Genomic DNA, 27353 nt, shown 5'->3' with positions numbered 1-27353 from the left:
GACCCTTTTGGTCCTCAAAGCAGCCCCTCTCCTAAATCTTGGCCAAGACTCCCTCTGGATCTGGCATCCATCCTGCCTGCAGACTCATCTCCTTCCCCCAAAACTCTGAGCCAGGTCTCTCTTCCCATCCTTGTGTCCCAGTTCAGGCAGCAGGCTCCTCAGTGAGCCCCTCTGTTTCCCCCCAGCCCCTCCCATTTCCTTCACTGCTTTGGGTTCAGCATCTTCTCCTCTCTGCCAGCACCTCCCCCCTCCCTTCTCCTGGGGCTCTGAGTCTCCATCCAGCTCCTCTGCCTGGCCCACATCTCCCTGGGCTCAGCAGGCACCTTGTCTGCATCTGTTTCTCTCCTTCCCACTCCTCTGGTTTGGCTTCCTCCCCCATCCTGCCTTGGTCCCCACCTGGGCTCTGTGAGAGCCTGGCAGAAAAGCCTCTGTGCTCTGCAGCCCCAGGGAGCCTCCTGTGGCTGCCAGCACTGCCAGCTCCAGAGGTGGCACAGCTGCTCCAGGTCCCTCTGTGCCACCCTGAGCAGGACCACGGCCACCTGCAGGCCAGGGAGAGCTGGATCCCCACGGAGAGGGGAGCTCCACCAGGGCTCTGCCCCTCTCAAGGGTGATCACCTGCACCTCTTCATCACTAAATGGGGATTTTATTTCCCCCTCCTCCAATCTGTTTTAAGTTCTCCAAGTAGACCTGAGTGATAATTCAGAAATTCAGGATCCATATTCTTTGCAGAGCATTCCTTTTCCAGAATGCCCAACCTTTCTTAGTTTCAGAAGAGCCCCAAAAGACCAGACTGAAGTGTTTTCACTTAGCTTAAATGCTTAAAAAAAAGTTGATAGCAAAATATGTAAATAAAATAGAGTCCAGAGCACCTGGTGTGGAGCACATCACCCCTAACAAAGTTTTAACTTTTTTACAACGTTCTAAAGTGAGAAACAATTGAGAAAAATCTTATCATGGCAAGTTTTTGATAAAGAATAATACAAAAGGGTAGTTTTGATTTTGGCCATAATGCTATTCATGAGCCCTTAGGCACAAATCCCATATAAATACATGTCTGTGGAAAAGAAAAAAGAAGTAAAGCATCTTTCCTCGACCTAACTCCATGCAAAGCTAAATTTTGTCATACTGGAGCTAAGGATGCTATTGGGAAGGTCTCAGCAGAAGCTTTGTGGCCAATTAGCCCAGAGAAAGGAGAGCATCCCAGGGATTCCTTTGGGATTCCCAATTCCATTGGGAACCTGTCACTTCCCATTAAAGTGAAGATGAACCCATAGGTCAGACAAGCCCTGAAAAGTGGAAATCTGGGAGGGCTTCACCCTGCAGAAACCTGGTCTCCAAGGGTCTGTGGCAGCTTCAGGAACCAGGGAAGCTTTGCCATCAGTAACACAAACAAAGCCCTTCAGTTTTATTGAACCTGTGCTGTACAATTCAGCCCTGGGCACTCTGTCTTAATGACCTCGCAGGACGTTGTATTTTGTTTTATTTTTCATGAGGTAATTGTCATTTGACTTTCTGACAGCTTTTCTCCCCCCCTGCCCCCCCGTGAGTTATAGTCAATTAAACTCAGTTTTGCTGTGGCAAAGCTGATCCAGAAGAAGGTTATTTCCACCCCTGAGTTTGCTTTTCCACCTCTGGAATAGTTTGGAAGTCAGGTAAAAAAGTGGCCAAATGAAATATCTTCCTCAGGTTGTTTGCTAAAGCAGGGATTCACCAACTTTCTCTCTGTTTTCTAGTTTGTTGGGTACAGTTTTGTTAAATCTGGCTGGGGCTCTCCTGGCTTTGAGGTGGCTGATGCCGTGAGTTGTCACCTGGGGAAACTTTGTTCTGGGAGCTCCAATCCATCTGAAGGACACCAAAGGTCTGAGAATGAATTCTAAACCTGTAGTCCCTGGTTTTTAGATGCCTTTAATCCAGCAGATCCTTAATTTTAAGGAGGCTGAAGTTGGCCGTGAATCTCTTGGGGCTTTTGGCCACCAGCATCTACACCTTTGCTTGTAAGTGTGTTCCTCGTGTGGGTTAGGGGACTTCTCCTCTCCTAAACCACCAGATTTGACACATTGAGGTCCTGTTTAGATAATCTGGCTGCTATTTTGTGGGTCATTAAAACCTTGATGAATCAAACAGGGCATTCAACTGAGGGGCTTAAATGAGGGGCTGGAGCACTGCTGGCTCCTCCTCCAGTGACCAGAGTGCACTGGGGACCTGTGAAGGCACTGCCACCCACCCCAGAGCCCTCTGGCAGCCCCCATCTCCCTCCCTTGGATCCAGGAGGGAGCTGAGGCTCCCAGTGCAGGCGCCTTGGTTAAAATGCCTTCGGTCAGGTTGGGATGAATCCGGCCCTTTGTGCCTTTGTGTGCTGGTGCCAATCCTGTAAATCCTCACTCACTGAAGGACTTATGTGAGCAAATATTGCCATTGGGGTCGGCAAGGGAGGACAATTCCTACATTTACAGGGCTTCAGGAGCATTCAACATGTTGAATAATGCCTATTATTCATTCTAGAAGAGTCACCACCTTCAAACCGATAGGCAGTTGCTTTGCAAAATACACAGCTGGTTGTGTAATAATTCAGGGCTTTTAATTACAAAATGCACCTCTGTTTTATTGCTAGAGAATGGCTCAACTGGCAAATTGACCCCAAAAGATTGTTTGTTTACCCTTCCCTTTGAAATCTGAAATGAAGGACAAAAAAAAAAAAAAAAAAAGTGGCAAAAGTGCCAAGGGCTTGTTTATGTGCTGAAATATGGTCCTGATTTAATGGGAATGCCTGTGGAGATAAGTGTAAGTGTGGTGGGGGGCTCTGTGAGAAGTTTGGGGCTGAATGAGGCAAAAATGGCAAATAAACAAGTGGCCCTTGGAAAAAAATATGCAAAAAGACAAGAAAAGAGCAAAATAATCTGGTTGTGCATACACCTGGCGAGGTTTGCTATTGACACTGGGCGAGCCAGATTTTCCTCTCTGGATTTTGGCAGGGAGGTGGGCCTGGTTGTTTGTGCTTGACTCTGTGAGCATGAACCTCTCTCTGTTCTCCCTCCCTTGATCCTGAGCTCTTTCCTTCCCCTTGGCCAGCTCTCAATGGGAAGGAAGGACGGGGTTTCCATAAAACGTGGTGAGAGCGTGAAGCTCCTCCAGTGGCAAACACGGGGTTGTCTTTCCTCCTGGGCAAGTGTCTCTCCTGAGTCCTTGCTGAGAGCTCAGACTGCCAGGCAGTGATGGAGAAAAGAGGGGAAAAAAAGGGAAATTTCACCTCTTCTGCACAAATTTTGGGGCTTTGCAGTAATATCACACCCGGTCCAGGTTCAGTCCTCTTCTGCCAAGGCACCAAAGCATTTGCATCAGATTTGGCAGGGCAGAGGGAGTTTTTACAAAACCCACAGGGCAGCTGAGGGTGTTGCTGGTCCACAATGAATACTGGCTTAAATGACAAGCCCTGCTCACCAAAACCCTCAGGAAAAGTAGTGCAGGAGGGGATTGAACCTCTTGGAGCACCATAGTCCCGTTGGGTAAGAGCATGGTCTGTCTAGAAGCTGCTTTAAATGTTAAATTTAGATGCTTTAAGAGGACCAAAGTTGAGTTTGAGGGAATTAATCTGGCTAAACTTTAGACTCTCACTTAGTGAGCAAACTGGAAGCAATGGGGAGACAAAAAATCCTCCAGGGTTTGATGGTCACAGGTGAAGTTGCCCTCAAAGTAATTTAGGTAATGAGTCCATGAAGTGCTGCCAGCTGTGGGGCAGGATGGCAGATGCAGAGCACCTGGAGCACATTTAGCTGGTCTGAAACACCCAAAGGGTGAGATTCGCTGGGCTGGGAGAGAGGGTGCAGGGTCTGGGAGGTGAGGTTTTGGTCTTGCCTGTGCATTGATGAGAAAATACTTGTTGGGATTTGTTCAGACCCAGCTTCCATCCCTGGTCCTTGGAGCAGTGAAGCCCTTTCTGTCCCAACAGCAAAATGAAACCAAGAACTCTCAGAAAGCAGATTTTTCTCCAGAGAAAAATGTGTGTGAGCAGTCCCACATGCTAGTTATGGGACAAGGCTGGGAGAAGCGAGAGGCTGTTGACAGGAGATATTTTTGCTGTGGAGCATTCCAGGGAAAGGCCCATCTGGAGTGGTCAGCCTGAGCTGAGGGATGACTGGAGTTCCTGCAAGCCCTATTTTCCCTCCCACCCCACCTGCCTTGGGTTTAATAACCACTGTCCCCTCTGTCCCAGGCCATGACCCCGCTGCGTTTCCTCCCTTTCAGATCACCCAGCTGAAGATTGAGAACAACCCCTTTGCCAAAGGCTTCCGTGGCAGTGATGACATGGAGCTCCACAGGATGTCCAGGATGCAGAGGTAATGTGTGCCACCCTCATGGGGACTGTCCCAGGGTCACTAGAGCCACCTGGGCCTTGCTAGGCATGTCCCTCGTGGCCTGGCCAGAGCCAGGACATGGTGCCACTCCCTGCCTTGGTGTCTGCATGGGTGTTCTACATCAGGTTGTTGAAATATTCCCAGGACATGGGGCCAAAATCCTGGACCTTCTGCTCCTTAATTGCTGGGTGGCAGAGGCAGGAGCTCACTTGTGGGGTGCTGTCTTGGCCACGGGGTCTTTGCAATACTTTCAGTCACATCCCCATCCAAGTTTTGCACTAAACTCTCCTCTCTGAGGCTGCACGTGGACTTAGACCCATAAAAACTTGGAGTAGCTGGAAGGAGCTCTGGCCACCAGAGTGTTCCTTTCTCCCAGGTGACAGTGCTTTAAAGACAAAGCTCCCAGCCTTGTTTTGGGAGTAGGGTTTTTCAGCTCGTTCCAGCTGCCTCTGGAGGTGGTGGTGGAGAGTCCTATGCTCTGTTGTTACAGAGTTGTGCTCTGTTGTTACTGACTTTGGAGGGGCTTTGGCAGGAGGAGAGTGTTTGCCTGCTCGGTTCTGGATGTGCAGAGCAGGAGCAGAGGTGTGGTGGTTTCAGGTTGAAGAAGGAAAGGTTAGAAAATGTTGGGATCTCCAGGGCCAGGTGGCTGAGGAGGCCTTTTAGAATCTTGGGTTTGGCTGCAAGTACTTAAGCTGAAAAGCAAGCCTAAATCTTGTTTGAAAATCCTGTTTAATGTCCTTTTCTAAATGTCAGGCCCTGCTGGTAATTAACTTCGTGCTTTTCCCTTCACTTGGAACTTTCTCCATGTGTCAAGCTGCTTCCTGGTGCAAATGTTTTGCAGGAATGGTGCCATACCCACGATCCTAACTAAGACAGATGGAGATTCTCAATAGAGCATTTTCCAGGAGGGATCAGATCCTTTATTCTCTGGCTCCTGCTGGAGGGACCTGCTTTGGGACCTTCTGATGGGAGGGTTTTTCCCACTGCCCACCCAGGAGCCAGCTGTAGGTGGTCACTTCTGGTTGTAGCTGATGATGTGAGCGTGGCTTTCCATAGCCAGGAAAATTGTGCTGTCAGGCACCAAATAATTCCTGCAATCCTGCAAACATGCCTGGAACCCACCCAAACTGGGCAAATGTCTTCCTGTGTACAAACATGTTCAGACTCAGCCTCAGAAAAGCCAAGATAGATGTATAAAAAAGGTATAGGCAGCACTTAATCTGCTCCATTGAAATAATCTCCGTGGGCTCCTGAATGTGCCCTGTGTTCCCTGCCTGCCCTTTCCAACAGATCCTGGCAGGATCTGTCAATATTTATTTATTTATGGTGGCACTACCCCTCGAAATAGCTCCCCCCACCCCGTGCCAGTCTCCCAGCTTCTGCTGGAACTTGAGTGATGATGTGTTCCCCCCAGCCAATATTCCTTTTGCTGCCAAACCACCCTTTCATTACAGCCACTGGAAAGATTTGAAGGTTTGGATTCACGGGGGGGGTGGTTTTTTGGAGCAGGAGGGAGGAGGTGGAACAGGGAGGACTCTTAGGAAGGGCTCAGTGCCATATGAAGAGCATGGCATCAAGCCACGCTGAGCCCGTGCTAAAAATTGATTGGCATTTTTATGCAGGGGCTGCGGTCGGTGATGCAGGGAACAGAAACACTTGGAATATATAAATACACCCACTCAGGCCTGGCAGGGCTGGAAGGGTTAAAATCCTTGCCTTTACTGGATAATTTCTGATGTTCATTTTAATAACTTAGCAGAGGAATGGCTGTGTGCCTTTACAAAGGTGGCATTTTTTTAAGGGAGGGCAGGATAAGATGATTATAGTGAAATAAAGACCCATTCAAGGTTGCAAATATGTGCCCACCTTTGTGGGTTTTTTATGTAGATATATGAATATATTCAAAATTATATATGAAAATACATAAAATCAGTTATATATATAAATAAATTGTAGCTATAAAAAATAGGTTGTGTCTGTGAGATAAAGAGCCATTCAGGATTGAGAATGTTGCAGAACTATGCCCTGCCTTTTGTGGGTTTATATAGATTTAACATATAAATATATATAAAAATGTAATTAAATTTATATGTTATATATTTTAACATATAAATGTATGTTTATGAAGTTGTTTCCCAGTGATGGTCCAGTCATCATTCCCCTAAAACCAGTCTATCCTGGTTTTAGGGGAATGATGCCCATTTATGCCCTTGGAGAATATGGTGGGATGCATTTTTAGTGCTATTCCTTTGTTATTAAAAGAGTACTTGGAAACCCCCACATTTTTATAACAGTGCAGAGTGTACCAGAAACTTCTGACCTGACATTCACCATGGCTTTGAGTCCATCCCTCTCCATGGATTTCTCCTTTCCAGGGCCTCCCATAATGGTTTTTTCCTTATTTCCCAGAAAGATGGTAATAAGTCTGTCCAGGTAGAACTTCATTCAGGAGTGGTGTGAAGACTTTCAGCAGGAGATTATTTTATTGAAAAAGAGGAGCCATGAGCTCCAGAGAGATCCAAATTCCAGTAAATGTTCATTTTCTTCCCACTGCCCTTCTTTCCTGAAGCACAAGAGGTGCCTTCAGCAGCCTCTCCGTAGGATGGACCCTCTGGGAAGAAGAGGTTTTTCAAAGCTTTCCAGTTTCTGAGCATGAGGTTGAGATTTAATTTTGTTGGTTAGGGAAAAACCCCCAAAAAACATTTAAAAGGAAGGAAAATGCATAGAGGGATGGGAGTTTTACTACATGTGTGGGTCTGGAGCACTGTGAGGGAGCAGTTCTGGTCAACCCTGTAGGCAATTCTTGCTGCTCATCTGCAGCTCCCATTGTCTCTGGTGGTTCTTATGGGGGCTGAGGAGCTTCTGGTAGTCTGAAAGGCCCTGGTTACTTTGTAATTTAATTAACTTTGTAAATTAATGCAGTTCAACCCTTGAAGCTTCTGTTGGGGAGGCTTTTGAGGGGGACGATGATGCCATGAAATGGTGGCTCTTGGCTCCCCCTTGAAAAGTGACAAAAAAATTCAGAATGCTCCACATGACAGGGAAGAGTGACAGCATGGTCTGACGTGGTGGCTGTGTTTTCTCTGTCAGGGATCACGAGCCAGTTTGCTGCCTTTGGCATTGATCCACAGCAATCTTCTTGGCTCCAAAGGAATTATTCCAGAGATTCCCATGTGTCATTGAGAGCAGAAACAGGGCCAGGCACCGAGGACACAAAATCAGCTCCATGAGTCAGAGCCAGCGTGACAGAGATGACAGTGCATTTTGGGGTGCCAACAGAAGAAATGGATGAGCTCTGGTGTTCCCTGGCATTCCAACATCCTGTTGGACTGGTGAGCACCAGGCTGACTCAAGCATGTCAGTTTTGGTCTGCTGCAAACCACCTCGTTCTTCTTGTGTCCTCTCACTGCATCTTTAATCCACTTCCATTTCCCAGGTTCTGTCACTGAAATCTCCCAGGGGTCACCCCCTGTCTAAAATGTTTTCAATGTGAGATTTGGCATTATAACATCTGCTGGGGAGGGGATGCTTTCTTCCAGCACACATCCCCCGGGAAATATTCCTGGTCCTGGTTGAAATGTGTTCTGTAGAATTTGACAGAATTCAGATGAAATCCAAAGGGAAGGCGGGCAGATCTCGCTTATTCACAGCTTTTTTGAAGTGAGAAAGCCACTCAAGAAACACAGGGTAGCTGCAGTTTCTGTCACTGACCTTCCTCCAGGGATCTGAGCAGCAGGGTTTAAACAGCAGCAGCTCAGCCCAGCACAAAGGGATGAGATGCTGCCTCTGGCCCACATCCATTCTCCAGCTCCTATTGTGTTCCTCTTCCTCCAGCATCTTTTTCTGGGGAAATTTATCATTTATTTGCCTGCTAATGAGAGCTCTTGGTCTCTACCTGGCTCTTTTTTATTGCTAGTTCTTGGGTTGGTTGCACAGATGGCTTTGGGCTGCCCTGCTCAGAGGACTTGCTAACAGACCACAGGATCATCATGGAGTGATTTGGGTTGAAGGGACCTTAAAGCCCATCCAGTGCCACCCCCTGCCATGAGCAGGGACACCTTCCACCATCCTAGGTGGCTCCAAGCCCCATCCAGACTGGCCTTGGACACTCCCAGGAGCACCCACGGCTTCTCTGTGCACTCTGTTCCAGGGCCTCCCCACCCTCACAGGGGTGGCTTTTTTAATCAAATATCCCATCTAAACCTACTCTGCCAGTGTGAAGCCATTTCCCCTTTTCCTGTCACTCCAGGCCCTTGTAAACAGTCTCTCTCCAACTCTCTTGTAGGTCACCCTGGAATCTTCTATTTTCCAGAGACAATTTCCAATCTCAGCTCTCCCAGCAGGGCTGCTCCATCCCTCTGACCATCCTGGTGCCTCCTGGATTTGCTCCAGCAGCTCCAGGTCCTCCCTCTGCTGGGCCCAGGGCTGGGGCAGCTCTGCAGGTGGAGTCTCACCTGAGTGGGGCAGAGCAACCCTCCCTTGCCCTGCTGTTCATGATGCAGGGGAGGCAGCCCAGGACATGGGAGGTTTTTGGGTGCTGGGGCATGTCCAGCTCTCCCCCACCAGCATTCCCAATCCCTTCTCCCCAGAGCTGCTCCATCATTTCATCCCCAGCCTGGATTGATCCTGGGATTGCCCCTGCCCCAGCACAGCACCAGCACTCAGCCCTGTTCAGCTGCCTGAGATTCCCATCCCAACCCAAGGATCTTGGAGCCCCTCAGGTCCTGGCAGGAAGGTCAGGACATTTGCTGTGTTGGAGGAGAATGGGGCACTGAACAGACTCTCGTGTTCCTCAGTGGATATTTTGGTTTGTGCTGCTGCACACCCATCTTGTGTGTTACTCTCTCTGGAGCTGCTCTGCAGTCCCCACACAGAGAGGGGTCGTGTTTAATCAGAGGCTGAGACTGCAGGAAGTCCTCAGTAATTCCTCTCCTACCATTTCCTTCCCTGCTCTAGTTTATCCCCTTCCAGACAGCCTCTTGAGAGTGGTTCAGTTTTATTTCAATATGCTGGAAATCAGCTGAAATGAATGCTGACACTGACAACTGGGTTTGCTTCGATTTTTTTCCCTGGGAGATGATCTGTTTACTCCAGGCACTTTTTCCCCTTTCTTCCTTTTGCTGTGTCTGCTATGGCTGACTTCCACTTCTTCCCTCCTCTTGAGCCTCAGCAGGAAGGACAACAATTGGTGGCCTGGGAGCTGTAAACCCCAAAGTCATAGAGTTGTGTTTGCACATCTGGAACTGGAGGTCGATTCTGTGCTGGGTAGAGGGGACAGCACTGATGGGGTGAAAAATATTTGTCCTTTTGTTGGGACTGCCCAAGGAGGAGTTAAAATCTCCTGGAAATTTGGAAAGAGTGGAAAGGAATCCCTGTGTTCATCCTTGGGTCAGGTTTTAGACTAAGATTTGATATTGTGAAAAAGATTTAGACAGTTCAGGGATTTCCAAGGCTGCTGTAAAAACATGGAAAGGAAATCCTTTCCCATGTCATGCTTCACTTTGACCTCAAACAGATCCTTGGGTTCTGATATTTAATAAATCTTTTGAAGCTTTGTTGCCATGAGCTACAGCAGCTCTGGAAAACCTTGAGGTATCCAATGTTGTGCTGCAGAAATATCAGGAACATCTTCTAAAATAACTTGTTTAGGGGCAGTAGGGGTTGGATGCTTCAATGCAGGAGCTTCCTGATTCTAAACTGTGGATTTTTGAAGAGGTTTTTAACCAGGTTTTTGTCTGGCAGCTTCATTTACTATGCCTTGGCTGGTACATCAGGAAACTTCACGTCTGCTCATGAAAAAATATGGAAAACTTTTATTCTCTTAGAGTGTAGTAATAAGCAAGAAAGTGAACTGGGTGCTGCTCTGTGCAGGTCTGAATTTATCATTTTTCCAGCTATTAGTAATTTGCAGTGGCCAACAAGGTTTCTGGTTCTGAGATTGCAAAATCATCTTGAATTTGCTCCTTTGAATTCTTTGCTGGCTGTTAGTTTGTGGCAGAAGTGATCTTACAAAACTCTTGAGTCTGTCGTGGTGAGAGCATCACTTGGCCAGGGAAAGGGGAAGTTGTCATGAGAGAAAATGAGAGTGGGATTCTAATTCCACCTGGCAGAGGTGGGATTTGGGATTGCAGGAGGGATTCACTTGTCAGGCCTGATCTGTAGGGTGGGAGTTCTCTGAGGAATTTGAAGTGGAATGTGGGTGCTGCTGGGAAGTTCTGCAGAGCAGCTGTCCAGCCCTGTGGATTTAAGGGACCTCTGGCAAGGTGGGAGGCAAGAACAAAGTCCAGACTTTAGCACCAATAGTCCTGAACCTCATCCATGATTTCTTACCCCAAGTTTTAACAAAGATCAAAATATTACACAGCACCTTTGCTGCTCCTCCCTGTCCCCTTCTGCTATTTTAATATAGTAACTAAATATTCATTATTAGCCTCCAACAGACTATAAATAGACCAGGGACAGGTTTTTTCCTTGTAAATTCTTTTCCTGATCAATTTTTTTAAAAAAATTCTTCTGGTTTTGCAATGTTTAATGGAAAAATGAAAGTAGCCTATTAACACCCCATGTAAAACAAACATTTTGGCCCAGAAGCATCAACAACCTCATCCTTGCTATGTGGACAATTTCCTACATTACTTAAGGTTTAATTTCCCCCCCCCCCCCCCCCTTCTTACTTCGCTACAGGGTTTTTTTTGGACAGCAACATTTCTAGATATGACAGAAATCTTTCATTCCAATAAACTCTAGCTCAGGATGACAACCACTACTTTGGAAATAGTGACTTGAAAAAAAAAAAATTTGATCCATTTCAGTTTGTCCTTCAGTCTTTAAAAATGATAGGTGTGCACTTTACGTGTTGAGTGGGTTCAGGAAAAAATAGAAATGTTTTGAGATGATTGCTGCTTTAGAAGATACCAAAGAATTATTTCAGCTCAGGTCCTATAAGGAGGAATATGCAGAATTACACAGATGACAGCCTTTGTGCATTGAAAAACATCAAAGCGAAAGTAAGAGAGTATTTTGGATATTTAGTGAGAAAACACTTTCCTTCATCTCCCTCCTCCAGTAGCTGAGTTTTTGGCAAAAATAGCACCCAACATGTTTTGACTGAAATGGAAATATTTCAGTCTGGAGAGAAGTTATTGCGATACCTCCCAGGAATTGCTGTTTGGAAACTTGGTGACTCCAACCTGTTCCCTCCTGACTCCCAGCTCCTGCTGTATCCCCCAGAGCACCACAGTCCTCTCTTCTGGCCATGGAGATTCTCCTGTTTGCTGGGAAATGCAGGCTGGAAGGAATCTGGAACCCAGCACCCCTGTGCTCTGGCACTTGGGGTTAAAGTGTTGCTGTTGCAGACAAACAGCTCCTGCTTGGCCTGAAAGGAGCTGAGCTTCACTTTGGCCACCAGGAGGAATTCCTTCACTGGAAGGGTGGTCAGGTCTTGGAATGGGCTGCCCATGGAGGTGGTAGAATCTCCATCCCTGGAGGTGCCCCAGGAATGACTGGATGTGGCATCCAGTGCTCTGGTTCAGTTGACAATGTGTTGATCAGAGGTTGGACTCAACCTTGGAAGTCTCTTCTGACCTTCATGATTCTAGGAAAATAGTTTTTCATCAAGAAATAAAACCCCTAATCAGGTTGATCACTTTTCCCTCTCTGTTGAAAGAGAGACAAGTGTTGGTTTGGGTGAGAAGTATCTGGGGTGGAGATGGCTCCCCAGTGTTTGTGTGGGGCTTGGCACAGCAAGGGCCTGACCTTTATGGGTTCCCACTGAGAATTTATGGCCAGAAACCCCCATGGAGATCACATTCCAAAGAGATGGCCTTTGGAAAGGATCATAGAATCACTGAGGCTGGAAAACACCTCCAGGATTTCATCCTGCTTTACCCACTGTGGCCAGATCTACCAGTGCAAGATGTTCCTAAGTGTCACACGGCCTGGCATCATGCCATGAGATGCCCCTCTCTCTCCTCCACTGCAGCTCTCGTGTTCCCCACGGGGAAACAAAACAAAGCTCTGTCATTTTTTGGGAATTGGATGTTGCTTGTGTGAGGCCCAGCCAATCCATGCAGCCTCTCCTGAGGAAGGAGAGCTAGAAAGGCACATCCAGGAGTCACCTCCTTGCAGGTGATGTCCTTGGAACAGAAACAAGGTGAGGATGCAGCTTAGGTGTGTCATGTTGGTACAAGTTTCATTGAGGATCACGGTGTGAAGGTGGAACAGGCAGCTCAAAACTATCACCTGACAGGGCTGGGAGATCCCTTAGAACCCAGAAGATCTGAGGGTCATCCCTGAGGTTTGATGGCCACAGCTCTTGACCTTCCCCAGAAGCCACCAAAGCTGTGCTCCAGCTAAATTTTCTGGTGGAATTAAATGCTGGGTGTCCACAGGCAGGTCCTCTGAATCCCACCACAAATCCTGGCATCCACTGCTGCCCTGACTATCCAAGGGATAAATCTCTGCTTCCTCCCAGTCCATCTGTCTTTTGTCCCTCGTGCACAGCCTGGATTTTAGTTCTGAGCAAATGCTGCTCTCAGGGAATGAAACCCCACCTTTGGAGCAGGCTGTCCTTGGCAAGCCCCCAGTTCCTGGGCTTGGGAAAGCTTTCATGGCCCAACCAGAGCCACATTTCTTTGGGTTTGAGCTCCTGGGTGAATTTCCCTTCCATTCCAGCTCGGTTGCTGCTGTTTCTGGCAGCCAGCACAGCAGTGGTTTGGATGAAAGCTCCCTGCTGGCCTAGGTTTATATGATTGCTATTGTTAAATTTGGTAAATAAATTCTGAGTTCTACAGTGATAGATCCTCCCTGAGGGGTGTCTCTGCAGGTTCAGGGCTCTTCCTCTGCATGGAAGTGGCCAGGTGAGCCTGTGGATGGCATTGAAGGAGCTGTCCTTGCTCCACAACAATGATTTTGGACAGGTGAGGGGGATACCTCAAAGCCAGCTTGGTCCAATGGTTACAGACTCAGAGGAGAAAACTGGTGTTGGAATCAGCACTTTGTACCTGCTCTGAGCCTGGTGACACTTTGAGGTGCTGTACTACCTGATTTTTATGCATCTTTTCAAGTCTTTGGGTTCAGGAGGAGACTTTGACCTCTCCTGAAGTGTCTGAGACCCCCTATTCAGCTTCAGCTCTCCTTGCAGAAAAGGAATCATCTTTGGGGTTGTCACATTGCCAATGTGTTTGGAGAAACATCTCCAAAAAACACCAGAGGGTCTTTGAGGAGAGGGGATTTCCAGCCTGTGTTGGCAAAGCATCCCAACTTCAAACCAGATCTGGGGGCAAGAGAACAATCCAGGCTTTCCCTCCCATCCTGGCTCTGCTGAGGCTCTGGTGTGCATCAAATCCCAGTGATTTATTTATTTCTCTTTTCTGAGCTTGGTCTGGGTTGCAGGGATCCCCCATCCAGGACAAGCAGGCTGACAGACTCCAGGCAAAAAGAATGGGGACAACTACTATAAGGGAAAAAAAGTAGACCTAAATATTTAATTAATTTCCAAGTCAGCTTGGCAGAAATGCTGGTTTTATTTACATGCATGTGCATGCTGCACATACATTACAAACAGTATACAGCCTATAAATGCTGCAATATGTAAATAGAAATCTTGTTTATTTTGCTGAAACTGCATTTATATATTTTATGTGTGTGTATAAAACAGTGGTGGTTGAAAAGGCATGAATTTAAGGGGACTAAAAGGAAAGGGAGTAACAAGTTCTGCATGGATAAAGTGTGACGGGGCTGCAGCCTCCAGGGAGGGATATCTGCATTTCCCTGAAAGCCAAAACAAACTCCATGACACTAATGTGCTGCCTTCATTTATGAATCCTCTGATCTATTTATTAATGGATTGCTTTGCTGACTTGTTTCTCTTCTGTTTCTTTGCTTGTAGTAAAGAGTACCCAGTTGTTCCCAGGAGCACAGTGAGACAAAAAGTGTCCTCGAATCACAGCCCCTTCAGTGGTGAGACCAGGGTCCTTTCTGCCTCCTCCAACCTGGGCTCCCAGTACCAGTGTGAGAACGGGGTGTCCAGCACCTCCCAGGACCTGCTGCCTCCTGCCAACCCCTACCCCATCTCCCAGGAGCACGGCCAGATCTACCACTGCACCAAGAGAAAAGGTCAGAGCTTGCCTGCTCCCTGCTTTGTGTTTTCCCTCTCCCAACATGACTGTCAGCATTGTTTCCTGATGGTTCCCCTTGGACAGCTCCAAGGATAACTGCCTTTGTGGGCAGAAAAGCATCAAGGTGAAAGAAAGAGAGTATTTTTGATATTCAGTGAGAAAATACTTTCCTTTGTCTCCCTCCTCCAGTAGTTGATTTTTTGGCAAAAATAGGACGCAACAAATGATGCTGGAGGATGAGCAGGGCATGAGGGTTGTGGGCAGCTCCCCCAGGCTGGGCTGGGAAACTCGAAAATCCCATTTCTGCTAGGTTGGGAATGAGCTGTTTGGAGGGCTGGCGGTGCCTTTCACCCACCATGAATCCACATTTGGAAAGATAGCTAGTGCTGGAGATAAAGATGACTTATCTGCAGCCCCTCAGACAGGGTTAATCTCCAAGTGGAGATACCTTGGCAGTTTGTATTTTGCCCAATTTTCAACTCAGGGCTGTCTCACAGCTGGGAGACAGTTTTCTGTCTGCAGAAATGCTCAGGCTAAGGCAGGGTGCCTGGATTGAAACCCATGATATCCATGGTCCTTCCCTTCTGCTGCCACTGAGCTGCTTTGACAGAGCTTTAGGGATCAAACTGTGAGGGCTTTCCAGTGACTGCTCAGCACGTCCTGGCATGAAGAGCCCCCTGATAGTGCTGGGATAATTGTTCTGGGCAGGCATGAGGGGTCTGTGGTCTCTGCCCTCCTCTCCCAAAGCAGTGGGAATGCTTCAGTGCAGCACCACTTGTAGGACTGAGATAGCAAAAGCTTTAGATCAGTTTTACTTGGAAACAAATAGGGGATTTCCAGGGCTGGATGCAACAAGGGGTGAGTAGGGGCTGGTTTCTGCCAACCCTGTTGCCCTTCTTGGGATTTCCTCTATGGAGAAGCTACCAGAAGGCAGCAAGCACCAAGGCAGCAGGAATTTCTCCCCACAGCAGAGCCCTTCCCACTTCCCTGCACCACCCTATCAGTCAGACACATGCCATTATTTTTAGCAACATAACCCCTGGAGCACTGGGATGTGCAGACACACAGTCTAAGGTAGGGAGGGCTGGGAAGTGCTGGCAGGAGGGCAGTGGAAATCTCTCCCACGTCCTTGGTGAATCCCCCAGACATTGTAGGAGCACGTGGCTTATGTACAGGTATGCAAAATATAAAAAAAATCCTGAGAAACCCTAGTATTTTCCTGAGGTAAAGAGTGGGAAACAGGTGGCATTTTCTGTCCCCTCCAGGTGACTGTGCTCACACAGAATGTGCCAGAGCAGGGACTGGAAATGGGCACGCTGGCCTTGAGCTGGCTGTAAGGCAGGGAATAAGGAGATGCCCAAAGTGTCCCCCAGGTCCGAGGGGGGTGTGTGGCCTGTTTAACCCCTGCACTGCTGGGGGGCGAGGTGCTGGGGTGCTGCAAAGTCCCACTGCTGGTGCTGGAAGGTGATCCCTGAGATCCCTCCTCAGCGCTGGGAGCTGCAGCTCCTGGGAGCCCTTTCTCAGCTCCTCTGTCCTGGGAGCTGAGCTCTCACCTCTGCTCTTCCCCCTTTTCCAAAACTAACCAAAACAAGCTGGCCCAAATGACAACCAGCCCTGGGACAATCCCTGACTGCTGCGTGTCCCTGCCCCGCGGGGCAATTCATCATTCGCCTCCGCACTGGAACGTGATAAGGAACCAGCAGAGGTTTCCTTCCAGTTTTGGGATTCCCGCTAAGTGCTGTCTCCATGGGTGGTTTCCCTCAATCCCCCAATTATCTCACTTCCTCTTATTGTCACAGAAGGCACGGCTATCTGCCCCGGAGTGAAGCTCCCCGGCCCTCTCGGCCTGCGGGCCCAGCGCGGGGACAGGCCCGGGGAGGCCTCGCCTGCAGGCCCCACGGCCCCTCCTTATCTCGGCCGTGCCCTGAGTGGCACAAGCAGTTAAGGGCCTTTTATCAGGGCCGCCAAAGGCTTTAATCAAAGAGGAGCAGCGTCCTGGTCCTGCCCGACACCAGCGGCTTCTTCCTCCAGGCTGGGTGTCCCGGCAGCCTGAGCCTCCGCTCTCCTCCCTGAGCCTTCTTCTCTCCCCTCCCCGTGCCTTTGGTAAATGGAAAACAGCCACCAGGGCTTAGAGGAAAGAAACACAAAAGTTAATGGGAACCAGAGAGCCAGCCTGAGCTGCCAAGCAGCTCTTTGCAAAGTGAAATTAATTAAAAGGAAAAAAAAAAAATCACTAGAGATGAGCAATTCGGGTTGGACAAATCAGAGCGTGATCCAAGGTTTCATGTCACTGAGCATGGAACTTCCTTCCAGCACCAGCAAGGATCTTTGTTGGACATGGGAAAATAATCCTATGTATGATATTCCTCTTTTTTTTTTTTTTGCTGTTCTAGCTTCTCATTTCTGAGTTTTCCCTCATGGTTCTCCTGCTTTCCTACATTTGTGCTTAACAAATATCAAGGCCCACCACCTCAGAAAACTCAAAAGCAAGAGTTTGTCTGCTCCTACTGTCCTTCTGTCCATTTTCTGGACTGGAAGTCTCATTGATTGTGTTGGACTATCCACTCCCCAAGCACTGACTCCTCCTCAGGCAGTTTAGGATTTATCTCCAGCGGATTATTTCCTTTCCCAAGGCTGTGGTTATGGATAAGTGCTCTTGGGGGCAGAGGGCAGTTCAGCTGTCTGCATCTTCTGGGGTGAATTCCAAGCCAGTCTCCTTCCAGCTTTGACATCTCCTGAACTTTCTCTGCCTCCTCTTCAATCAGAGCCAAGCCTTGGGTTAGGCTCAGTTAGTTGAGTTGTGCTCACCCAACTCAAAGGAACCTTGTTCAACTCCTGCTTTCCTGGTGACCTAAGACAAGGATAAGTCTCTGTGGCTGGCAGTGTTGTTCTTAGCTGTCAAGGCAAGATGGATTCACTGTGGAGATCTGATATGGAATTACATTAGGGGAGAGCAGCAGGGCTGCCAGGGGATGTTATCTCTGGAGGCTCCCCTGCTTCAGGGAGGTGATGCTCTCCTGGCTGAGGAAGGAAGGAAGGACACATCCCAGAGCTCCTAATCTGCTGATTCCTGGTGTGCAGGTGGGAGGGCAGGGTCACAGCATTGGGAATGACCCCGGTGCACTGCAGTGGGGTCGCTGTTCCAGGAATGGGGAATGGCAAGGATCATCCTGCCTTGTATCCCAGCTCCACACCGGGATTGCTGATGGCATGGGACAAAGTCACTGGTCTTGAGAGGCTGGACTACCTCCAACCCTGCATCTCATCAAGGAGTGGCCTCGGCTCTTGATGTGGATTTTTAGGCTGACACAAAGAGCAGTTGGAGCTTTGTCTTTTTTTCTGGTTGTTCTCCACCTCTCCCTCTCCCATTGTTGTGCTTGGAGAAGCCCAAAAGGCCTCACCAGCAGGCAGCTTGCCTTGTGTCTTTCATTTAGCCCCATATCCCAGTTAGGATACTGGGCCTTGTTTTCCCTTGTATTATCCTCTCTCTCAGATATCCTGTGGACTAAATAGTCATCCCTCTAAACCTCTGCTCCCTCCCAGCCTTACACAATCCCAACCACTTGGCAGATTTCTGGGATGCTTGTGATGCTGAACAGGAGGCAACTGGAACAGCCTCTCCCTGGGGAGGTTATAAAAGTTGTCAAGTTGGCACTCTGAGGGAGAAGAGGGACGTGGCAGAATCCACTGGCTCCAACCGGTGAGGACCGTGTCCTTCAGCCCCCCAACTTGGACATCACCCTGGGGAAGGATTTATCTTTCATCTCCTTCCTGCTCTGATGAGGTCAGTGCTGGTACAGCAATGCCTTTCCACCTTCTCCTCAAGAACTGGCCCTGTCAGTGTGCACAGACCTCTTTGTTGACTGAACCAGCTTCTCCCACATCCTACCCAGCTCTGTTTTTTTCACTCAAAGAATCTGTAGGACAAAACTCAGGCATGGGATGTCTCCTTGGAGGACACACTGATCACCCTGCTGATGTTTGGAGATGTGATGAGCTGGTCAAGGCTCAGGCTGTGCTGCAGCTGGAGAGATGCAGTGGAGCCCAGGGCAGGGTGGCTGTGGGACACTGAGGGTGAGGAAGGGACTCCCTGCATGGGGAGGAGATGTTCAGGGAGCTGGGGTGCACCCAGCTCTTGCTGAGCAGCCACACTCTTGTGGCTCTGTAGTTTGATATCCCTAATGAGGAAAGGCTGAGGGATCTGGGCCAGTCTTGGCTAAGAGGAGACCCCATCAGTGTCTGCAGGGAGGTGCCAGGGGATGGACCAGGCTCTGCTCCATGGTGTCCAGCAGCAGGACAACAGGTAGGAACTGATGCTTGGGAGGTTCCCCTGAACATGAGGAAGGACTTCTTTCCAGTCAGGCTGCCCAGGAGGGTGTGGAGTCTCCTCTCTGGAGATATTCCAGAATTTCTGGACACACTCCTGTGCTGTGTGCTCTGGGATGACCCTGCTGGAGCAGGGAGGTTGGACCAGATAAGCCACTGTGGTCCCTTCCAACCTGACCCATTCTCTGATCCCCTTATCCTGTCAGAGGTGCCTGCAGCAGTGCTGGCAGCTTGCTGCCTGTGGAAAAGACTCCAGCTTTTGGGGGCTGGATTGTCCCTGTCCCACAGCCCTGACACATTCAACACAACAAAGCCATATCACAAACAGTGAGAGATAGCTGGAATGGCTGGCATGTCTTAGGTTCCATGTCCCAGGATTTAGGGCTTATTTTTCCTTTAGAGATGTTCATTTTGATTGAATCTGCCTTCTCCTTTTCTTCTTGGACAACCTTTGTCACTCTTGCACCCTGGTATTGGCTCTTCAGGCTCATGCCAGATCCATGATGGAACCCAGACTGGATGAAACAACAGAGTTAGTGATAATCACCCATTGTGTGTCCCTCACAAAGTCAGGATGAACCTCCTGTAACGCCCTGGAAGTGTGGGTGAGCTTGGAAAACCAAACGAGTCGTGTCCCATTCTTCATTGTCTTCCACCCTGGGGAGATGAGTGTCATCTGTGGGGAAGGAGCTCTCCTGATTTACACCAGGGGGGAAGAGGGAGGCCCAGCACACCCTGAAGTCCTGAGGCTTTCCATGTTTGCATTTCATTCTACGTGGCCCGAATCTTGGAATTGGGAAAATTCCATTTAAAAAGCCATTTGCGTGGTATTTACAGCCCAGCTGGAAGTAGTAAATACCGGAAATCTTGGAAGCGCTCATGCTCTCGCTCAAGCTCCTTCATTAGATAGATCATCAAATTCCTTGTGAGGGAGCCAGTTTCCAGCCCATTCTTCAGGCTCCGTTTTCATTGGATTCACTTCAGAGCAGCTTCTCCCTGGCGCTGGCAGCTCCCCCTGCTTGGCAGCACCTCCCGCTTTTTGAGGTTTGTGCAGCATCGAGGGGCTGCTCCCTAGAGCTGATCCCCACCCTTGGCTTCCAAGAATAGCAGCAACCGGGGGAGATGGTCAGGATATCTCCCAGGATAGCAAACACCTCCTCTGAGGGCTCAGTGGCACCTGGAAAAGGACAAGGAGCTGCTCAGGGAACCAACACCAGGAATGAAACCCTGAGCAGGCCCAGTGTCCTGCTTACATTGATAAGAGGACCTTCAGGGTCCCTTGAGCTGCTCTGCTCAGGCTCCAAAGCCTGTGAGGATGAATTGAAGCTGCAGCCTTTGGCATTGCATGAGAGACCTGTTGGTCTTGTGTTCCTTTTGTCATTGAAGATGTCCCCTTTCCACCCTAGAGCTGCTCCACACATCTGGGGATGCCCTCCAGCTGCTCTGTGCTGGCTCTGATCTCCTCTGTGGGGAGGGTGGGACAAGACCAGAGAGCCTGGACTGCTGTAAATCCCTCAGGCAGCACCAGCTGAGGCTCTCTGCTCTGCACCATCCCACCTCAGGATGCAGATGGACCATTCACTTCCCTCTCTAACAATTAGAGGCTCCATAAATGGGAAAATCACTGGGAAGAGGGGCAGAAGGATAGGCAGAAGCTGTTAGGGCAGGCTGGAATCCTTTGTTAATGCCTAGGTCCTGTTTCGAGATGGGAACAAGGTGCTTACACACCTTAAAATCCCTTTCCCCATAGAGCAACAGGGAACCTGGCTCTAGAGGGACCAGCAGAGTGATCCTGATAGCTTATAGAAGGACACAGGGCACTTATGGGGTTTCTACTGAAATCCTGGTTGGCTTTGTTTTTTTCTCTTCACCTGTGATGGATTCTGGAAGTGGCTCCGTGACACTGTGACTCTGCCCAGCTGGGCTGTGGCAGGCAGTGAAATGTCTGGGCTAAATGGAAAAATCAGCAAGCTCAGGTTGTAAGTCAGGCTGTTTTACACCATGGAAAAACAGAGTTTGACTGGTTTGTGTTGTATATTTTAAAAAAATCAAAATAAAATAAACAGTCAAACCCCAAGCCAATGATTTCTGGTGCCAGCAGAGTGATGCGGTTTAATGCTGAAAACTTTATTAGCAGAACAATGCTGCATTTTACAAGACATTGTTTTTCCACCCCAGTGTTCTTATTACTCAGTGGTGGGTCAGGAATCCAAATGTTTTACACAGTCCATAAAAGCTCCAGCTCAGGCTGTTCCTCCAGATGTACCTCCTGTCATGGAGCTGAGATCAGGAGAGAGGTTAGACCTGTGCCTCCAGCTTTTGGCTTACAGGGCACCCCATCCTTTCCCCTGCTCCTACAAAAACTGGACCTGAGCTGGATTGAGGAGGATGACACATTCCTGCATCTCCCTGCTCATTGTTTCAGCTGGTTTAAAAAATGGGATGGAATTGCTCATTTCTCTCACCCTGATTCCCACCCCAATGTACAGGGAGGGCAGAGGAGACACTTGATTATCAGGGCTCTGCATTGCTGAGGTGAAGGAGCCAGGCTTTGATGCTGTCAGGAAGAACAAAATGGGACTGTGGCTTTCCAGCTGAATTTATGCTATTACAGAGCCAAAGGCCACTGTGGGGATGTCCCTGGTGTCCCTCAGGACCTGCTCTTTGTGGGATTGTTGAACCAGGATGAACAGCAGCAGTTGTTCCAGCTGGATTGGAAGACCCCTGGGTGGGAACAAGGGGTAACTTTACATGCAGCTTCCAGGAGAGCCCTTGTGGCTGTTCAGGGCAATAAGGGTTACATGCATGTGTGTGTTTAGAAGAAACAAAAGATGCCTGCACTGCTCACCCGCCCCTCCTGAAGGTGTGACATGAGCATTCCCCTCAGAGCAGCCTGGCAGCAACACCTCTGTGCCTCTTGTGGGGCAGATCCTCTCAGTCCTCCATCCTGTGCAACTGTTTGGGGTTTGTTTCCCCACCGTATTTTGGGGGTGGAAAAAATTACAGCTCATGTTGGTGGAGAAAAATTGTAAAGGGTAACTTGTTCCAAATTTCTTTCAAATCTGACCCCTGTTCAAAGGGTGCAGCCAGGACAGCTCTAACCAAGTGGGATGTTTTCCTGCCTGCACCAGAAATCTTGTTTTTGAAGCAGCAGCAGCAAAGTTAATCCATGTCAGAACAGCTCCCCTTCCCTTGCCACACTGTCCTTAAAATCTCTTGGTGAAGTGCTCATCCCTGGGAATTTTGCCATCCATTCCAGCAGAGCTGGATTTCATTTGATGACCCTGTGAATGAATAAATAAGTGCACATTCATTTATTCATTTGGCCTCGCCCTGGAGATTTCACCTAAATTGTTTATCTCCTTCCCTCTGCTGGCCTGGGATGCTGCAGGAAACAAAGGGCTCTGCAAGATGTGCCTTGTTGTTTCTAGCTGTGAAATTTACTTTTCTCCTTTGTTCCCCTTGGCTCCTGCACATGGCCCCGTGTGGATTTATGTGCCCACAGCCCTGTGTGGATTTATGTGCCCAGTTGCCTTGGCTCAGCTGAAGGTTGGGGCTGTCACACTCCAAATCTGATTGTCCCAACCGTGCCATCACTGGTGCTCTCTTGGGAGGATTTTATTGTGATCTTCTTTTCTGTCTCTTTTTTATAATTTATATTTTATCATGGAAATATTTTGTTGTGAGGGATTTGAGTTGACAGCATCAGCTCTGAGCCTCCTGGGGCAGAGTGGGGATTCTGGTAGGTGCAGAGGTCACAGGCAGGTGTTATTCCTCAGGTAAAAGTGGCAGCAGGAAGGAGATGGGGAGCACATGAGGGGATCACCAAGATAAACCTCAGGATTCCTCCAGCATCTTGATTTTCCTCCCAGAGCTCCTGGCTAATCCCTTCCCCACTCTAGCAGAGAGGGCCAAGTGTGAGGCTTGGTTTCCAGAGGATAGATGAGATCAGTTCCAGGGAAATGATGGGGATTTACACCGAGGGAAGTGTCAGCTCGTCCTCAGTAAAGCAGGACTGCAGAGAGGGAGGTTCAGCCACGGGCACATTATCATTGGTGGCTACCAGGACTTTTCTCTCCCAACAGATGAGGAATGTTCCACCACTGAGCATCCCTACAAGAAGCCCTACATGGAAACCTCTCCAGCAGACGAGGACCCTTTCTACAGGTCCAGTTACCCTCAGCAGCAGGGACTGAACACGTCGTACAGGACTGAGTCGGCGCAGCGCCAGGCCTGCATGTACGCCAGCTCGGCGCCGCCCACGGAGCCCGTGCCCAGCCTGGAGGACATCAGCTGTAACACGTGGCCCAGCGTGCCCTCGTACAGCAGTTGCACAGTGTCTGCCATGCAGCCCATGGACAGGTTACCCTACCAGCATTTCTCTGCCCACTTCACCTCGGGGCCGCTCATGCCCCGCCTGGGCAGCGTGGCCAACCACACGTCGCCCCAAATCGCAGACACCCACAGCATGTTCCAGCACCAAAGCTCTCACCAGCCCATCGTGAGGCAGTGTGGACCTCAAACGGGCATCCAGTCCCCTCCCAGCAGCCTCCAGCCGGCGGAATTCCTGTATTCCCACGGCGTGCCTCGAACCCTGTCGCCCCACCAGTACCACTCGGTGCACGGCGTGGGGATGGTGCCAGAGTGGAGTGAGAACAGCTAACCAGGGGGGCAGGGAATGCCAGAGCCACGGGAAAATCCCAGCAAACGGGAGAAGGAGAAGGAAAAGAATCCCCCTGTTGATAACAAAGCGTTTTGCAAGACTCCTTGAAGTGAATGTTCACCGCTAGCACTCGAGAGGGACGGACACTGACCGAAGCCAGGCTGCAAGCCAGCGGCCTCGCTGGGACTTGCCCTGACCCCCCTTTGTTTTCTTTTGTTTCAAAAGAAAAGCCAACAGCCCAGCACACTTCTGTCCCTCCATGGTCCCACCCAGTTTGTGTTGCTGCCACCACCCTCGTCCCCCCCCCCCGCCCTCCTGCTCTTTTTGTTCTCCAAGGGACACCAAACTCCTGCTGCCTTTCTCACCACGGTCAGAATGCTTGAACGAGAACAATTAGGATGTTACTTTTTTTTTTTTTTTTTTGTGGTGTTGATGTTGACAATGTTATATAATAAATAATAATATATATTTTTTCTTTCCAATTTCTCAGAAAAAAAAAAAAAAGAAAAAGACACTGGCCCTTTTTACCAAGGGTGGATTTTTGAGTGGTGTTTCTTTTTTTTTTTTTTTTTAGTTAGTGTTATCTTTACTTTTCAACAGAAAGAGGTACTGAGAACCCCCAAATAAATAAATCCAGTACCTACCTCACCCAGGCATTGTACCAAGAGTGAAATTACTCCCACAGGGAGCTGTTTCCTTACAAATTCCCCAAAATTGTCTCCAGGAATCATTCCATAAACCATTCCCTCATCTCCTTTCCCACTTGTAATTCTCTCACTCCTCTTCCCTTCCCATCTCCTGGTCTTTCCTGGTCCCTCAGCCATCTCTGACAGAAGCATGGGGTCATTTCCAAGCTTGCAAACATCCCCAGCTTGAGTCCTGCTGGATTTTTAGCAGCATGTGGAAAGCCAGGCTCTGAGCCAGCTGCCACAGGGGGAGAGGGAGGAGAGGATTCAGACACTGAGAGGAAAAAGTTTGCTCACCAAAATGATGATGACGCTTGTTTGCAATCCCAGGCTTTCATTTTCTCCTGTGTTCCTCTGCTTCCTCTCCAAAAGAAAAAGGAAAAAAAAAAAAAAGAAAAAAAAGGGATATCAGTCTGGGTGTGTGAAGTGAGATATTAAATAAATGTGTTTAAAAGGGGCAGAAAGTGATCATGAGAGGCTGGGAGTGGTGGAGGCAAAAAGAGAAGGAAAAGCAAAATTGTGCAAGGAAAAATGTCTACTGCAGAATATTTCAGGTGTAAAATTTCCTGGTCCTATTTATTTATACATGGGAGTTCCAATAACTCTAAGGATGTCACAAAAGCAGCTGATTCCAAGAGGTTCAAATTTTTATTGAAATGGAAGTTTGCTTTCTTTTTTTCTTTTTTGTTTTTCCTCTCCAAGCTGTGCACACTCTATATAATTTACATATATTTTTAATTAAAAGTAATTCTAATTAACTAAAGAGGTATACCTGCGTGTCAGCCTCTGGGAATGTGGGTGGGAATGTGTGGGAATTCTGATCTGGGAGGGAATACAGACAAGTACCCAAAGCCATGGAGCTAAGGAAAAAAAAATAATCCCAACCTAGCTGTGCTTTCCCATTTTTGTGTGCCAATTTATGGCTAATAAATACCACACACTCTCAATGGCAAGGGGATGCCCACCTATTTTTAATGTATTTTCGGGTTAGGGGCAGATTTACCTGATTTTTTTTTGCTTCCACTTGATGCCTATAATTGAATTTTTATTGATTTCTGCTGTAGCAGAGGAGGTGCAGCATCTCAGGGGGGAGGTAGGGATGGGCTGAGCTTGAGCTGAGCTTGGGGCTGTGGCCTTGTCTGCTCCACAGCTGCCTGGGTCCCCCTGGGCCCTGCTCTCCTGGGGTCACCTGCCCATCAAGGCAGATCTCAAAGTGACCTTGGTGGGTGCTGGGGTGGCATTGGGACAGCCCAATGAGGTGGAACTTCCACCCTGTTCCCAGGGAAGTGAGGCTGGTGGGAGGTGTTTGGCTCAGGGGAGGTGTGGGGTTGTGTCCAAGCCTTGGTGAAGGAGGGGAGATACTTTGGGAGCTGGAAACCAGGTGGGAAAATCAGCTCCAGAGCAATGATGAGATTGCAGCTGGGAAGCCCAACAGAAAGGCTGGCTCTGTGGGGCTGCTGAGCCAGGATCACTGCAGGAAGAGCATGGAAGGAGCCCAGGAGGTGTCCCCATCCTCGGGCAAGATCAATGCAGGAAGAGCATGGAAGAAGCTGAGGAGGAGTCCCCATCCTGGGCCAGGATCACTGCAGGAAGAACCGAGAAGTTGTCCTCAGGCTGGGCCAGGATCACCTCAGGAGGAGCTTGGAAGGAGCCCAGGAGGTGTCCCCAGCCTGGCCAGGATCCCCACAGGAAGAGCATGGCCAGGTGATGGGAAGGAGCTGAGGATGTCTCCAGCCTGTCCCACATGGGAGAGACACCAAGGGACACCCTGCAAAGGCACAGAAAGGCAGCAGGATTGTTGGGGACACAGAAAGACGGGCTTGGCTGAAGAGGTGTTTAAATATGGTTTATTGCAAAATCTGTCTCTTGGAAGGGTGAGACTGCAAGGTTGTCACACCAAAACCATCACTTTAGAAGCCCTACATTAGAGGCCTTGCATCAGAAGCTGTTATAATTTTAATTACAATGTCTTCTATAAATTTCTTATCCAAGCAGCACCTTCCATAAAGCTTGCTAACATCCTCATTATCAATTGCTAATTGCTAAGTTTTATATGATTTACCCCAATGCATCTTTTTCTATCCAATCATATAACTCTACAAAAACTTATTGCTGTATCTTCTACTTTTTATCAACTCTATAACAAGTCCTGTTGCTAAACTTTAATTGTATTCTACCATCTTGCTTAGCATATTTATTCACTTATATGAGGTCCATACCTACTTGCTTAAAACATATTTCTGCTTAAACTACAAATCTTTATTCTTATTTTGTGTCTGTTTCACTTGTCTATTCTCAAGCTCCAAGCCTTCTGCAAGGTCTTAGGTCAAACACTGCATCCATCTCTATCTCTGAGCTTGTATGCTGGAGGCCTTGGGAGCTTTCTGTACTTGCATTTCCCACCCAGGATCAGGAGGGCCACTCCACAGAGATATTCCCACCTTGCTGTCCCAGGGATGTGGGGCACGGGGCCTTCTGGGCCTCTCCCAGCACTGCCTCCAATAAAACTTTCTTTCTTTGGATGTCTGCTTTTACTGTTTCATGCTTGCAAAACGTTTTGTCATTGTTGTGTCAGACACAGACGAAATGTGATGCTGGAGCTCGCTCTGGGTATCAACATTTGTGGGCAGAAGGAGATGCAGGCACCACATGTGGGGCAGGGCTGGGACCTCAGCTCTTGCAAAGCTTTTTGTCTGCATGCAGCCACCCCCAGGGAATCCCCCAAACGTTGCATTAAATCACACAGAACATGCAGTGCTCCAAGATGGATGAGTATATTACATTTTGAGTTGAGGAACACAACAATTACACTCTATTTTGCTGTCATCTACGTTGTCCTTTCCCAGCTTGGCTGTCCCACTGCTGACCATGTAATCATCTAATCCCCACCAAGTGATTCCCGTGTCATTAGAGGGGCTGTGGTTACCCTGCAAGTAAAGAGGTCTCCCCAGAAGTGCCTGCCAGGCATCTCAAAGAGGATTAAGGAAAACTAAACTCCCATGGAAAATTACTTCTTAGGCATTGGGAGGAAAGCCTCAAGCCTCCAATTCCACTCATTTCCTCAGAGCGCCTCAGGTTTGGGGTTTGGCTCTTTGGGGTTATGCTGAGATTCTGTGATGGGGTTTGGGGTTGGAAAACCAGGCAGATCCCTGAGGATCCAGCCTTGTGGAGCCACATTGGGGTGAGGAGCAGGGAGGCCATCAGTGG

At 48.7% G+C, this 27353-nt stretch overlaps 1 protein-coding gene across 1 annotated transcript in view; it reads left to right on the top strand.

Annotated features, from left to right (window-relative positions):
* TBX5 (T-box transcription factor 5) overlaps window positions 1-23750 on the top strand; it is a 35464-nt gene extending 11714 nt beyond the window's left edge. The window contains exons 6-8 of the mRNA XM_059863445.1: window positions 4244-4335; window positions 14243-14469; window positions 22883-23750. Coding sequence (XP_059719428.1) covers window positions 4244-4335; window positions 14243-14469; window positions 22883-23460 — 897 coding nt within the window. The 3' untranslated portion in view covers window positions 23461-23750. The remainder of the gene's footprint in view (window positions 1-4243; window positions 4336-14242; window positions 14470-22882) is intronic.
* The last annotated feature ends 3603 nt before the right edge of the window (window positions 23751-27353 follow it).

The sequence above is a fragment of the Haemorhous mexicanus genome, chromosome 19, assembly GCF_027477595.1.
Source record: "Haemorhous mexicanus isolate bHaeMex1 chromosome 19, bHaeMex1.pri, whole genome shotgun sequence".
NCBI lineage: Eukaryota > Metazoa > Chordata > Aves > Passeriformes > Fringillidae > Haemorhous > Haemorhous mexicanus.
This window is presented reverse-complemented; position numbering and strand designations above follow the sequence as displayed.